The 15121-nt window shown below is 37.7% G+C and overlaps 1 protein-coding gene across 1 annotated transcript in view; it reads right to left on the bottom strand.

Moving 5' to 3' along the window:
• Positions 1 to 2645: 2645 nt before the first annotated feature.
• The window catches only part of IFI16 (interferon gamma inducible protein 16), a 278742-nt gene continuing 266266 nt past the window's right edge, over positions 2646 to 15121 (bottom strand). The window contains 5 exon segments of the mRNA XM_042781890.1: positions 2646 to 2708; positions 5091 to 5191; positions 5194 to 5278; positions 7860 to 8276; positions 13217 to 13296. Coding sequence (XP_042637824.1) covers positions 2646 to 2708; positions 5091 to 5191; positions 5194 to 5278; positions 7860 to 8276; positions 13217 to 13296 — 746 coding nt within the window.

Genomic DNA, 15121 nt, shown 5'->3' with positions numbered 1-15121 from the left:
ATAGTCTTGGGGTTCCACCGGTCTCTATCGGGAAAGTAAGCCTAGTCTTTTCTATGATTTTGGGTTTTATTCCACATTTTTATCCTACTCCATTCAGGACCTTCTATTGTGATCTATTTCAGAGAAATCAGCAGTGGTTACTGAGCACCTTCTAGTTCTGGTCTCAGGGTTATGAAGGATGGGGTTCATGCAGCTTGTTAATCATTTGGACTAATTGTTTCCATGTGTCTTTGATTATCTTTACTCTTCTTTGCTCCGGACAGGGAGAGACCAAGAGCTGCACCTTAGATGGCTGCTCACAAACTTTAAGCCTCCACTATACTCACCAGAGTAGGATACAGAACATTATCTTTGTGAACTGTTTTGTTGTTATGTGCTATCAAGTTGGACTCAACCCATAGCAACTCCTCCTTGGGTTTCTGAGGCAGTATCACTACGGAAGTAGATTGCCCAACCTTCCTTCCGAGGAGTGGCTGGTGGGTTTGAACTGCTAGACTTCTGGTTAGCAGTCAAGTGCCTTAGGCACTACGCTACTATGCTGTGCCAATTGAGCTTGAGGTCGCCTGAGTCTGTGGTCCTGAGCCCTCAGCCCTAGTTACTCATTCCCTCAAGGTATTTGGTTATGGCTAAGAAGTTTTCATAATTTTGCCTTTCTGTTTGCTTACTATGATCTACTATATTCATGGATATATTTTCAGCACATATAAATGCTGTTGTTGTTGCTGTTATGTGCCGTCGAGTCAGACCTGACTCAGCGACCCCTCCTTGGGTTTCCGAGGCAGTATCACTTTGGAAGTAGATTGCCCCATCTTCCTTCTGTGGAGTGGCTGGTGGGTTTGAAGCACATATAAATACATATGTAGAAATATCCCTTTTCAGACATATATTCATGTGTGGTCCCGTTCACTTCCCACCCCTGTTCAGCTTAAGTGTCTGTCTATGTACCCACTTATAGATTGTTGTTACTGTTATTGCAGGACTATGTATTTAATAGTATTTACCTTTGTTGTCTTTAATTCTTGTGCTCCTCTCAGTGTCTATGTTGTTCTTGTTATGTGCTGTCGAGTCGGACCTGACTCATAGCGACCCTTCCTTGGGTTTCCGAGGCAGTATCACTATAGGACTAGATTGCCCCATCTTCCTTCTGAAGAGTGGCTGGTGGGTTTGAACTGCCAGCCCTCTGGTTAGCAGTCAAGTGCCTTAGGCACTATGCTACCAGAGCTCCCCTCAGTGTCTATAGTGTTTTCAATTGTGATTTTTCAAAGTAGATTGACAGGCCTTTCTACCAAGGTGCTCTGGATAGACTCTTTTGGTTAGCAGCTAAGTGCATTAACTGTTTGTACCATCCAGGGACTCTTATGTAAAATGTAGAACCAGGAAATGTGTTTGGAGAGTTACTGAGGAGCTATTAGTACTTGAGTAAATGACAGAACTGGATATTTCTCATCATAAAGAGCTATAAATACTTCTAACATATACTACTGCCTTTATACAAATCATCAGAAGGTGCTTTTTATGGGGCATACGAATTACCCAATTTTACCCTCTCTGAGAAGGCCAATTCTGGAAAGACAATCCTTGTTTGAGCTGAAGCAGTCCTTTTCCAGGAGAAAGGGCTTGACAATGCAAACACAGGCTGGATTTCAGCCGTCCCTGCCCCCTTAGCTGGGTTCCTTGGTATATTAGTTAAGGTTGTGTGTTAACTTGGTTGAGCCATGGTTTTGAGTGGCTGGGAAGCTGAATGTAGTTGTTCCCCATGATGAGATTGTAATCACCCCCACAGTGGAATTTTTGTGAGGAGCTAAGTAGTTGCCTTCTGCTTCCAGTATATAAGGAAAAGCTTTTTATATAAGCCTCTGTAGCCAGCAGCGGCATGAATTACAGGAAGCCTCTAGTTCCAGCGAGCCTGGTATAAAAGGCAAAGCTGAAGCCCAAAGTCAAGGGGCCTTCACTCAGAGCTGACACTCTGAATTTGGACTTTAACCTCCTAAACTGTAAGAGAATAAATTCCTGTTTGTTAATCCATCCATTTGTGGTATTTCTGTTACAGTAGCACTAGAGAACCAAGACACTTGGTGCAGGATACAGACTGTTCATTCTTGGCCAAGGCCTCCTCCTCTAAAGATCCCACCCTGGGCCTGTGTGTCCCATCCTGATTTACAGGTCACAAATAATTTGCTTTTAAGCAACTCACAAATGGATTAGAGACACTTTTACGAAGCACCTTTAGAGGAAAGAGGGAAGTTTTTTAATTTTGTTTTGTTTTCAAATTATGAAGTTATATATGAAAAATGTGATACTCAGAAAATACAAAAAAGAATAATGAAGGAAAAGAGACTTTTTAATAACACTTTTAATGTATTATTATGTTGTTGTTAGCTGCTGTCAAGTCAGTACAACCCCATGTGCAATAGAATGAAACACTGTATTTTTTTTTTGTATTTCATTCCAATACTATGCCATCACCATCATGGCTATGTCTGAGCCCATTGTTGCAGCCACTGTGTGAATTACTTAGAGTTAATAGCTGGTAAATACCTTGCTTATTTCAACCAGATATATGTATATGTATAATTTCATTTCTGGTCTTATCTCCATAAGCATCATTATGAATGGCATCCAGGTTTTTAGGAGAAGTATCCCGGTTAAGTTTCCATATTTGAATTAGGATTGAGTAGTTGTTTGGTGTGTTCCTTGGTCTTGATAACCTTGAAGAATAAAGATATAAAGATAGGTCCATGAGATGTGGCTGATATACATTTTTGTCTTCACTTATACTGTTACCTACTCTCCTCAAAGGCCACATCCTTCCTTTCTTCCCTTTTAAAAGTCTTTTCTGTTACTCTCACTTATTTTCTTTAATATATTCCTGTCCTTTGAGCCACCAACCCCTCCTTTGACTGGGAAGCTAAAATCAAATAATCAGTCATACCCATGAACACATGTGGACTGGGTGAGAGGTGTCAGGGAGCAACAAGAGAGAGGAAGGAGTTATGTACTCATTACCAGGAAGTGAGGGGAAGATTTTGATTGGGGAAGAAAGATGGGAGGAAGCATCAAAAAGTATTGTTGATACAAATGCTGTGAGGATAATTGTTGGGATGTAGGGACTGAAGGATATAAGAAACAGAGAGATCTAAGAACTTGTGCATTTCTGTGTACCTGGGTATGTATATCAGCATTTGTATTTGATCTCTGTGTGCATTCTAATATTAGCTTGGGTTAGTGTTACCCAGAATCCCAGTTGGGTGCTTACAAGTGTGACAAGAAGCATGGACTTTGTTATGTAGATACAGCCATATCTGTTTGTGTTCTGAGATGCTTAGGGGAATCCTTGGTCATTTAGGCCTGGTATGGACTCTACTCTGTCCTATAGGGTCGCTATGAGTCAGGATCAACTTGACAACAATGAGTTTGGTTTTGGTTTCTTATGGACTCTGTCAACCAACTTCTCATTAATCTTCCTCTCCTAGCCTTGATGTATCATAAAGGATTAATCTAGCTAATGCATGAAAAACCCTTAAAAGAATATCTGGCTCATTCTGAATACTGAGCAAGAATTTGGCATTATTATTACCAATGTATTTAGGTAATCCCAGCCACAGTGATTATTTGAACAATTATGTCTATGGTGCTTTAATTTCACCAAACTTCCATCTGTAAATTCTATTCTGAGTTCCAGATCTATATATCAGATAGATAGCTCTTGGTTATCCTATAGGCACCTCAAACTTAACCTGTATAAAGCAGAACACATTTTTTGTTCCTTGGAACCTGTTCTTCCTCCCGTGTTCTTTACTTTAGTGAATGGGAACATAATCATTCAGATGCCTGCAATGGCCATCTGGAATTTATCTTTGAATTCTTCCTCTCCCTTATCACCATCGCCTAATTAGTCACAAGATAATGTAGAATCTGTCTTTATAATACTTTTGACTTCATTCACTCAAGCCCATCTGTATTTTTCACTTCTTATTTGAATTTCTTCAATAACCTTCCAAGTGATCATCCCATCTCCAGGGGCCTACTTCTAACTTACTACCCAAACGTGTTCTTCTGTGAATGATCCTTTAATTCCAACCCATATATATATTTCTTTTCTCTCTCTCTCTCTTACTTCTTTCTATCATTTGTCTCCTTCGTTCTTTCTTTGATTTCTTCCTTCTTATCTCTCTCTTTTTTTCACCTATTTACTATAAAATTTTTGTTCCTCAACTTATAACAAAACTGCAATCATTATTTGGCCTACCCTCACCCCACAACTATCAAAGTTACAATTTTCTAAAACTCCTACGATATTTCACAGTTTGGGGTCACTATATGAGTGCTTTTTTGTCTAGAAGATTCCACTCCATTTTTGGTACAGCTGACAATACTAGCTACAATGTATTGAATGCTTATGATTTGAAAGTCATTGTGATAAGTATGTTTATGCATTATCTTTATCTCATCAAATCTTCAGAAAAATTTCTGAGACAGAAAATATTTCCCTTATTTTCCAGATAAAGAACCTGACGTGCATGGCATTTAATCTGCTCAGGTAACTAGAAAAATCACATAGCCATAATAGGAAACATATCTACCTTAAACAAGCCCGACTTCTTATCAATTATTTTCCTGCTTTGGTGGATTTCACCAGTTATTCAATATTTATACTAGGTATTACATCATTTTAAAACCTCCCTGCATTTTCTTTCATAAATAAAAATCGTTCTTTCAAGAAAAATAGGAAAGAAAGAGGAACAGAAGAAAAGTAGAAAAGAAGAAGGAGTTTGCATATACTAAATGTTGTTGTTGTTATTTGCCGTCGAGTCGGCCCCGACTCATAACGACCCCTCCTTGGGGCAGTATCACTACGGAAGTAGGATTGCCCAACCTTCCTTCCGAGGAGTGGCTGGTGGGTTTGAACCGCCAGCCTTCTGGTGAGCAGTCAAGTGCCTTAGCCACTATGCTACCAGAGCTCCTAGCCAGCCTTATTTCTTTTGCTATCTGCTGAAATCTCTGTGTAATAGAAGCTGTGTAGTTTTCCTAAAGTCTGAACAAAGTAATCTGCCATGCTGAAGGAATGATACTCTCAAGGCAGTTCCCACCTTGATGATACTGTGTGTTACAGATCTCAGCTGCCAATGGTCCATACTTAATGACAATTCAAAGCAGATGAGTTGAAGCTTATCACCTTCCTGGTAGTTGATTGGGTCAATCGTCCATACACCATTACTTCCATCTTCCCTGTATTATCTTTTATTTCATAGTAGGTGCATTTGTCTCTCACCATTTTCTGAAAAAGAAAAAAAAAAAAATTCTAAGAACTGGATCTGGAATTTCTACATCTACAAGAAATACAGAAGTGTTAGCAGAAATTTGTTTCTGACAGTGTACATACCAGACCTAGGCCAGGAATTACAGATATGGAGTAGCTTAAGATGACTTGCTCAGAAAATACCCTACTTTGAATTTTCTGTCTAGTCTCTTTAGTTCCTGGTCTTTATTTGCTTGACTGCTTTAGAAAAATTAATTATTTTCCTTATTTTTGTGGCTTACACCACAGGAAAGTGGAAATTTCATAAGGAAGCTGGATACAGAGGAATCTGATAAACTTAATAGATTTCTTTGCCAGGGCAGGATAAAAAAAATATATTATTCAAGGTTCATCTTGCCCCAGCACTAATAGCAAAGTTCAACAAGACAGAAAATAACAAATACGGGCGAGGATGTGGAGAGATTGGGACGCTCATACACTGCTGGTGGGACTATAAAATGGTACAACCATTGTGGAAAGCAGTATGGTGATTCCTTAAAAAATTGGAATTAGAAATACCATTTGATCCAGCAATTCCATAACTAGGTATATATCTGAAAGAAGTGACAGCCAGGACAAAAATAGATATATGCATACCCATGTTCATCACAGCAGTATTTACAATAGCAAAAAGATGGAAACAATCTATGCACCCATCAACAGAAGAATGGATAACCAAACTATGGTACATGCACACAAAGGAATACTATGCAATCCTAAAGAATAATGTAGAATCTGCAAAACACTGCATAAAATAGATGAACTTGGAGGACATTATGCTGAATGCAATAAGTCAATCACAGGACAAATATTGTATTAATTCATTATTATCAAAAGTCAAGGAAAGGTTTATATAAACTTTCTTTGTTTGTTATTTGAGGGGGCCGCAAACACTGCAACAAATAAAATAAATGGTCCATTATGAGTCTTAGAAAGACTATTTCAAGTCCTCATTAAGTAGATTGTTATCCAATATGTAAGTCTTTCTATCTTCTCCATCTATTCATTTTTCTCCAAGTTGCCCTGTCTCTTGCATTTAAATGGTTTAGTCCAAATTTTCTAGTTTCTATCTCTCTTACATTTTTACTCATTTATTCTGCAAATGCATATAAAAATACTGCCATTTTTATGGGTTGGCTATGTTCCCCCAAAATATATGATGTTGTCCTAACTCCTGTACCTCTGAATGTGATTTTGTTTAAAAATAGGATCTTTAAAGTTATTTTCTGTTAAGTTAACATGAGGTCATAGTAGGATGAGTCCTAATTGTATATTACTGGTAATTTTATAAAAGAGAGGGGGGACACAGAGACAAAAAGAGGATGAATAACCATGTGAAAAGTGCAGATGCATATACAAGTCGAGGAGCATCCAGGACGACCAACACTTGGGGAGACAATGAAGGATCTTCCACTGGAGACTTTGGAGGGTGCATAGTCCTACCAACATGTTGATTTATACTTAGACCCTCCAGAACTGTCATACAATAAATTTCTATTCCTATAAGCCACCTAGTTTTTGTTATTTTGTTATAGCAGGCCTAGGAAATTAATATAGTCATTTAAACAAAATGCACAGAAAACAGCACAGGGAAAGAGTCAGTCTGGATGACATATATAATGGAGTGTGAAAAAATACCTCAAACAAGAAGTTAAGTCAGATAAGCTTAGTGTTTACATAGTTTGTTAGGACTGAAAGAAGTATTCAAATTCTGAGAACTCAAGAACTTTTCTGTTTATAATCAGTGACCCATATTTATTAATTGAAGGGTTAAACTACACAACTTCATCTATATTTCTCTTTTTACACAATATTTTGATGAATGAATATACAGGACAAAGGTCCCCACAGTTTAATATCCAGATTATTACAATTCCAGCTATAATCATCTTGGTTATAGTTGTATTCTAGGGGATAGCACTCTATTGATTTCTTACTCTGGTTGCCATACTAGAATCCAAGCTCAGGTGGGTGACTGTTTACTCACAATTAAGTTAAGGTGGTCACTGATACAGATGGGGCAGAACTGAAAGAAATGAAATCCTGAGTATACATGTTGATTTAAACTCTGTACTGTTCTTTACAATCATAGATGAGAATGAGCATCTAGCTGAAAAAAATGGTAACTTTTTCTGGTGAATCTCTTACTAAAGAACTGACATGATATTTTGGGAAGAGGAATGTTAATAGGTTAAACTCAAACCAAAACAAACTCCCTGCCATTGTCTATTCTAAGTCAAAGAGACACCAATGGGTTTTCGAGGCAGTAAATCTTTATGGAAGTAAATTGCTCATTTTCCTTCCACAGAGGGGCTGATGGGTTTGAACCATTAACCTTCTGGTTATCAGTCAAATGCCTTAGGCCTGCAACACCAGAGTTCCTGTTAACAGGTTACTGATTACATCTTCTGAAAAGGGAAAACTTCACCCAACTATCCCTGCTTAAGGGTACCTTGAGTTTCTGTGTTCAGTAAGTTAACACAATTCCTGTTGGCAAGTGAAGACATCTGAATAATGGTGTTGCAGAAGAAAATGGTACAAAACAATGGTGTAGAGTTACCTAATGGACCATAAACATCCCATTCATAAATGTTCCAGGAACTTGCAAGAAAAGATGGGTGATATTAGGAGTTGCATTTGCATGTTTAATAAGTGTACTTGAGATCGCCATCTTTTGGTCAGCACTAATATCAGACACTTTTGAGACATTGTACACCTCCAGGAAGCCATTTCGGCCGGCATAATCTGATATGGCAATGACTCTCTTTGGTGTGAACTTCTTCAGGCTTATATCAAAAACTTTTACTTGGAAGAATTCACTCTCAGTAGCTACTGTGGCATGAAACATCTTTCTGTTCTCTTCTCTGTGCTCATATGAAAATGGTTGTGTTGTTTTTAACACCATCACTTTTGGGGGGCCTATCTGGATACCCTCTTCTCTGGAAGCATCTTCAGGTTCAGTCATCAGTCTTGGTTTCTATAATGGAAAAATGAAATAACAAGTATAATTAAAACAGGGAACACAGAGCCATTCTTTAGTGAGAACCATCTCAGACTCACTGTCGAGCCTCAAGAAGTATAATAATTGGGAGTTGGGTAACCTAAAGAAATACAGCTGACATGAATGGGAGAAGGTTATTGCTGTTAGGTGCTGTGGAGACAGGTCCAACTTATAGTGACCCTGTGTACAACAGAATGAAACACTGCCCGGTCTTGCACCAGCCACACAATCCTTGCTATACCTGAGCCCATTGTTATAGCCACTGTGTCAACCCACCTTTTTGAGGGACTTCTCCTCTTTTATTGACCACCCAATTTACCAAGCATGATATCTTTCTCCAGGGAATGGTCCCATTTGACAACATGACCAAAGTAGGTGAGATGAAATCTGGACATTCTTGCTTCCAAGGAGCATTCTGGCTGCACTTCTTTCAGGACAGATTTGTTTGTTCTGGCAGTCGATGGTACTTTTAGTATTCTTTACCAGCACCACAACTCAAAAGCATCAAGTCTACTTTGGTCTTCCTTATTCATTGTCAAGCTTTTACATGCATATGAGGTGATTGAAAACACCACGGCTTGGGTTAGGCACACCTTAGTCTTCAAAGAGACATCTTTGCTCCTCAGCACTTTAACGAGGTCTTTTGCAGCAGATTTGCCCAGTGCAGTATGTCGTCTGATTTCTTGACTGCTGCTTCCTTTGGTGTTGATTATGGAATCAAGTAATAAGAAATCTTTGACAACTTCAATCTTTTCTCCATTTATTGTGCTGCTGCTTATTGGTCCACTTGTGAGGATTTTTGTTTTCTTTATGTTGAGGTGTAATCCATACTGAAAACTGTAGTCTTTAATCTTCATCAGTAAGTGCTTCAAGTCCTCTTCACTTTCAGCAAGCAAAGTTGTGTTGTTAGCCTATCACAGGTTGCTAATGATTCTTCCTCCAAACTTGATGCCACATTCTTCTTCATATAGTTCAGCTTCTCAGTTTATTTGTTCAGCATACAGATTTAATAAGTATGGTGAAAGGATAAAATCCTGACACACTCCCTTCCTGCTTTTAAACCATGCAGTATCCCCTTGTTCAGCTTGAACCATAGCCTCCTACTCTATGCACAGTTTCCTTATGAGCACAATCATGTGTTCTGGAATTTGCATTGTTCTCAATGTTGATCTGCACAATTGAATTCTTTTGCTTAGTGAGTATAACACAAATAAACATCTTTCTGGTATTCTTTGCTTTCAGCCAAGATGCATCTGACACCAACAATGATATCCCTCATTCCACGTCCTCTTCTGAACCCAGCTTTCATTTCTGGCAGTTTTCTGTCAATATACTGCTGCAACCACTTTTGAATTATCTTCAGAAAGATTTCACTTATGTGTGATATTAATGATATAGTGGTAGTTCAGTTTTTGTGTCAACTTGACTAGGCTTGGTTGAGTGGCTGGATAGCTGGATGCAGTATTCCCCATGATGAGACTGATAATCAGCTCCATGGTGGAATCTACTGGGAGCAGCTGAGTAGCTGCCTTAAGGAATGTGGTCTGCTTCCTGTATTTAAGCAGAAGCCTTGGGAATGGTCTCTAGCCTATGACACACTTGGGCCCTGCATGTAGCAGTGTCATTGCTCAACAGCCTGCTATGCTCTGCTGACCTTGGGACATAAGATGAACTTAAGTTAATGGCTTGCCATATGGTTTGGTAACATCAGCACTGTGCCTTTTTATTTGTCAACCTTGGGTTTGCCAGCTTCAGAAGCCAGCAGCAGAGTGAAGAAAAGCCTCCAGCTTCAGTGGGCCAGGAGCAGGAGGCAGAGCTGGACCCCAAGGTTGAGGGGCTTTCACCCAGCCCCTAGAACCTGGCACTTTGAACCTGGACTTAAAGCCTCCAAATTGAAAGAATAAATTCCTGTTTGTTTACGCCATCCCATTTGTGGTATATTCTTGTCAAAGCAGCACTAGGTAACCAGGACAGATAATATTCAATAATTTCCACATTCTGTGGGATCACCTTTCTTTGGAATGGGTATAAATATGGATCTCTTCTAGTCAGAAGATTATTAGCTGGTATAATTTAGCTAATGGAAGAAATACAAACTTTTTAAAATATGTTTTATTCTTCATTGTTTTATGAGTGTAAAAGGAATAATATTTTTCTTTGATAAGAATTAACCACATGAGAAAATGTTAGTCTCTGAGCAAGAGATATGCAGAAGCAATAAGCAATGCAAATGCTACCATGAAGTGGCTCCCAAGAGATATGAGGTAGAAAAAAAAAATCACAGTTTTTCTCCCTCCATCCATTTTAGTGACCAAATAAAGTAAATATTTGGAAGAAAATAAATCCTTCTTATCAACACTGAGAATGGAGAATGATGAAAACCAAAAACCATTGACTTCACGGAACTATTCCCAGTAGATGGGGCAGCGGAGAAACCAAAATCACAAAGTTCTTTTCTAAGAAAGCAGTAATGTATTGCAAAGGGATTGAATCTCATGAACTTCCTGAATTTGAAAGATGTCTAGTAGTTCAGTGGTTAAGCACTAACTGAAAGGTCAGTGGTCCAAACCCACCAACTGCTCAATGGGAGAAAGATGTGGCCCCTTCTTCCTTAAAATTTTACAAACTTAGAGATCCTCTGGGGCACTTCTACTCTGTCCTATAATGTCACTATGAGTTGGTATTGACTTGAAAGCAATATTTTTCTTTTTGGTTTAGACTAGACACTCTAGTTGTAACAGTAGCAGGACCCAGTGGAGAAACATTCAAATGGAAGTGCCAGGAGTCAGGGGAGTTTTCGCTGATCTTCTTTCTTTACAGTAATTTTCACTATTTCAGAGTTGCAGGAGAGCACTTTGAATTAGATGGGGGCTGCTGATCTATAGGACGCAAGGATGGGCCACTGGAGTTAGAGGACCCAATACTACTACATGGCAGGAAACATGTTAGCTGCCTCCACAGACCAACAGCACTCAGTAGGTCTGATCTGGAAATTATGTAGATTACTATGTGAAAGTGATAGGGCTTACTCTCATGGACTTATTAGTGTGGCCAATTCACCCTAACCTTGGTAAGTACAACACCTTAATAAGAAGTGCAAGACATAAGCAAGAAATTATTCAACTACCCTGAGGGTCATGAAAAAAGTGGTGAGATACACATTCTTATCATGTTCAATATAGGAATAGGAAATACTAGAATTAACCTGAAGTCACATAATACAGGATTATTTTTTAATTAGTTATGGAATAATATGCAATTTTCCTTAAACATTAAAATAATAATTTAAATATATATTAAATCTATAATGGCTGTTTAAAATATTTTAAATGAACATGAATAGACACTTCACCAAGTAGGATATTCAGGTGGCCAACAAACATATGAAGAAATTTTCAGGATCATTAGCCATTCAAACTCAAACTCACTGCTGTTGTGTTAATTGTGTCATAGCGACCCCTCTTCATTTTTGAGGTGGTATCTCTATGGAAGTAGATTGCCCAGTCTTCCTTCCAAAGAGTGGCTGGTGGGGTTGAACTGCCAGCCTTCTGATTAGCAGTCAAGTGCCCTAGGCACTACGCTACCAGAGCTCCTGCATTAACTATTGTTGTTGTTGTTATGTGCCATTGAGTTGGACCCGACTCATAGTGACCCCTCCTTGGGTTTCCGAGGGAGTATACAAATCAAAACAACAATGAGATACCATCTTGCCCCAGCCCTAATAACAAAGTTCAACAAGACAGAAAATAACAAATGCTGGCAAGGATGTGGAGAGATTGGAACTCTCATACACTGCTAGAGGAACTGTAAAATGATACAACCACTGTGGAAAGCAGTATAGTGATTCCTTAAAAAGTTGGAATTAAAAATACCATTTGATCCAGCAATCTCATTATTAGGTATATATCTTAAAGAGAGTGAGAGCCAGGACAAAAATAGATATTTGCACACCCATATTCATCACAGCATTATTTACAATAGCAAAAAGATGGAAACAACCTAGATGCCTTCAACAGAAGAATGGATAAGCAAACTATGGTACATACACACAATGGAATACTATGCAACACTAAAGAATATTGTAGAATCTACAAATTACCATGTAAAATGGATGAACTTGGAGGACATTATGGTGAGTGAAATAAGTCAATCACAGAAGGACAGATATTGCATTAGTTCATTATTGTAAAAAGTCAAGGAAAGGTTTATATATGGAAGGGAAGTTTCTTTGTTGGTTACCAGGAGTGGGAGGGAGAGGTGGGAACACTATAAAAATAAAAATAAATAAATAAATAAAAATAACATAGAAGAATATGTCTAATGTGATTCCATTTGGGATAAAATTATATTTTTTATATTTGCATAACAAAGTATAATATCTGAAAGAATGTATTTTAAAATGCGGCATTTTCTAGCAATATTTTAGCACATAAAATTTAATAATATTTGCCCATGCAAAATATTTTGCCCATGAGTATATTTACTCAATTTTCTATAATATAATAAAAATGAAAGAGAAAGAAGACAATAGTGCTCTAGTTGGCTTTGCATTTATTCATCCTATTCTACAACAAACTATCTTTTTCATTGTGCATTGGTAAGAAAAAACAAAAACACAAAAATAATAATAAATAAACAAACAAAATGTCTAGTTATCCCCTTATGGAATAAGGATGAAAAGGCGCCCACTGAGTCATAAGGTTTTTTCTACATGCTCAGAGAGGACCATAATAAGAGATTGATTAAAAAAAAAAAAATTAGGTAGGATTTCAAAATAAACACTTGATAAATAAATGAGTGATTTAATTCCAATAGATTGTATATAGTAGGAGATAAGATGAGAAGTCATTTCAGGGTTGTCACGAACTCTGTAATTATGTTGACAGAGGAATAAAAATTAGGAACAGGAATGGTACTTTGATTAAGGAATTGCTGGATAGTGTTAGTGGAAGCATCACACAAGACTGAGGATGACTCTCAGTTGAGGATGTGCTTGCTGGTGGTTGAAATTTGAAGAAGCTGACTGTGCTCCATGGTTAACTTATTCTCTTGAAATATCTATTTTAGTGTTGGTATCTTTCCTTTTCTGAAGGAAAACAGTTTTTCCCTTTTTTCCAAAATCATTCGAAGCACTATAAACACACACACACACACACACACACATATGTATTTTTCCCCCCTAAACAGTATCTTTACTCTGCCTGTTTTCTCTAGAATAATAGCTTGTATTTAGATAACTGCAATACCACTTCTATTCCTACTTCAACCAACATTACAAAATTCACTTTGCAAATATTAAAAGATAAGGTAATTGAAATTTGTGGGACAGGAATGGAATCATGGCTGTATATATGCAAAAAGCTGACCTCAGCCAACTTGTTCATACAAAACTCTTAGAGTGCTTTTTTTTTTTTTTTAAAGACAACTCAATCAAGCTATAAAAAAAGCAAATCTTAGAACAAATTCTGAAATACTTATGAATCGTTATTTAAATATTTCTCATAAAGCAAATACATAAATTGTTTCCTCATCTGCTTTTTAGGTTCCAGGAGAATCCTGTCCTCTATGTTTTTGGGTGCTCTGATTATGATGATGCCAAAGGATTCTCTCCAAGCTACAATCCAGAGGCACATTTCTTTTATCCTTGTAGTCCACACCAGGCAGCAAGAACACTCAGTTTTATGGATAAATAAACTGTGATACATACACACAACAAAATACTATGCAGCCCTAAAGAATAATGTAGAATCTGAAAAACATCACATAACATGGATGAACTTGGAGGACATTATGTTGAATGATATCAGTTAATCACAGAAGAAAAATATTGTTTTAGTCCACTATCGTAAAAGTCAAGGAAAGGTTTACACATGGAAAGAAACTTTCTTTGTTGGTTACCAGAGATGGGAAGGGAGGGGAGGCTAGATTGCTAAGTAGGTTGAAAAAATATACAGAAACCAAAGATTATTAGTGGTTGCCAGGGGTAGGAGGTAGTGGGGAAGGGGAAGCTTTTGTTTGTGGGGCATTGAATTTATGATAATGGTGGTAGGATATTTGGGAAAAGGATAGCAATAATGCTGGTGGTGGTGGGAAAGAATACTCAGTTTTCCAAAATGTATTTAGAATTATTCCAGATATTCCCTATGGTATTGCTATCACTTGGATTTTTACATCTCTTTGATGCAAGAGTGAAAAGTATCTCTAAAATTATGTTCCTTGACTTCCTTTCATTTCACTTACAAAAGCCCATTTCTACCATTCATCTCAGTAACTCAATTCATCACAATTTCTGGCATTCAGTGATTTAATTCATAAAGTGCCACCTGTTAATAAAAAAGTGGATGACAGAACTGTTTGAGGTACTTATTTCTGAAGTGTAGCGTCCTCACTAGAACATCTTCTCACAAGCCCCCTCCCCATCACCTTATTCTTAATTAGAAGGCTTCTAGAACATGGACTACACACACACACACACAAAACACAAAATATAAAACTGTATATTCTAGATTAAAATAAATAAACAAACAAACAAACTAGGGACATTTTAACATGTACTCTAACTCTGGAAGTAATACATGTCAATCAAATAATCCCATTCTAGAGTTCACTAAGGTTGACTTGGAATCCTGACTCTACCACTTACTGACTTTCTGACTTTGGAGAAGATTTTAAAAATCAACAAGCTGGGTGAGTTCTGGCAAGATGGCAGACTAGGCAGAAGGATTGCACAGACACTCTTCAACAAAGAAAAGGGAAACCAATTAACACAGACACAGAAGATAATCTTGGACCCCTGAGCCTTGAAGGGAAGGATACAGAAT

Source organism: Orycteropus afer, unplaced genomic scaffold, assembly GCF_000298275.1.
Source record: "Orycteropus afer afer isolate SDZICR_OR568_19922 unplaced genomic scaffold, OryAfe1.0 scaffold00193, whole genome shotgun sequence".
In the NCBI taxonomy this organism is placed as follows: Eukaryota; Metazoa; Chordata; class Mammalia; order Tubulidentata; family Orycteropodidae; genus Orycteropus; species Orycteropus afer.
This window is presented reverse-complemented; position numbering and strand designations above follow the sequence as displayed.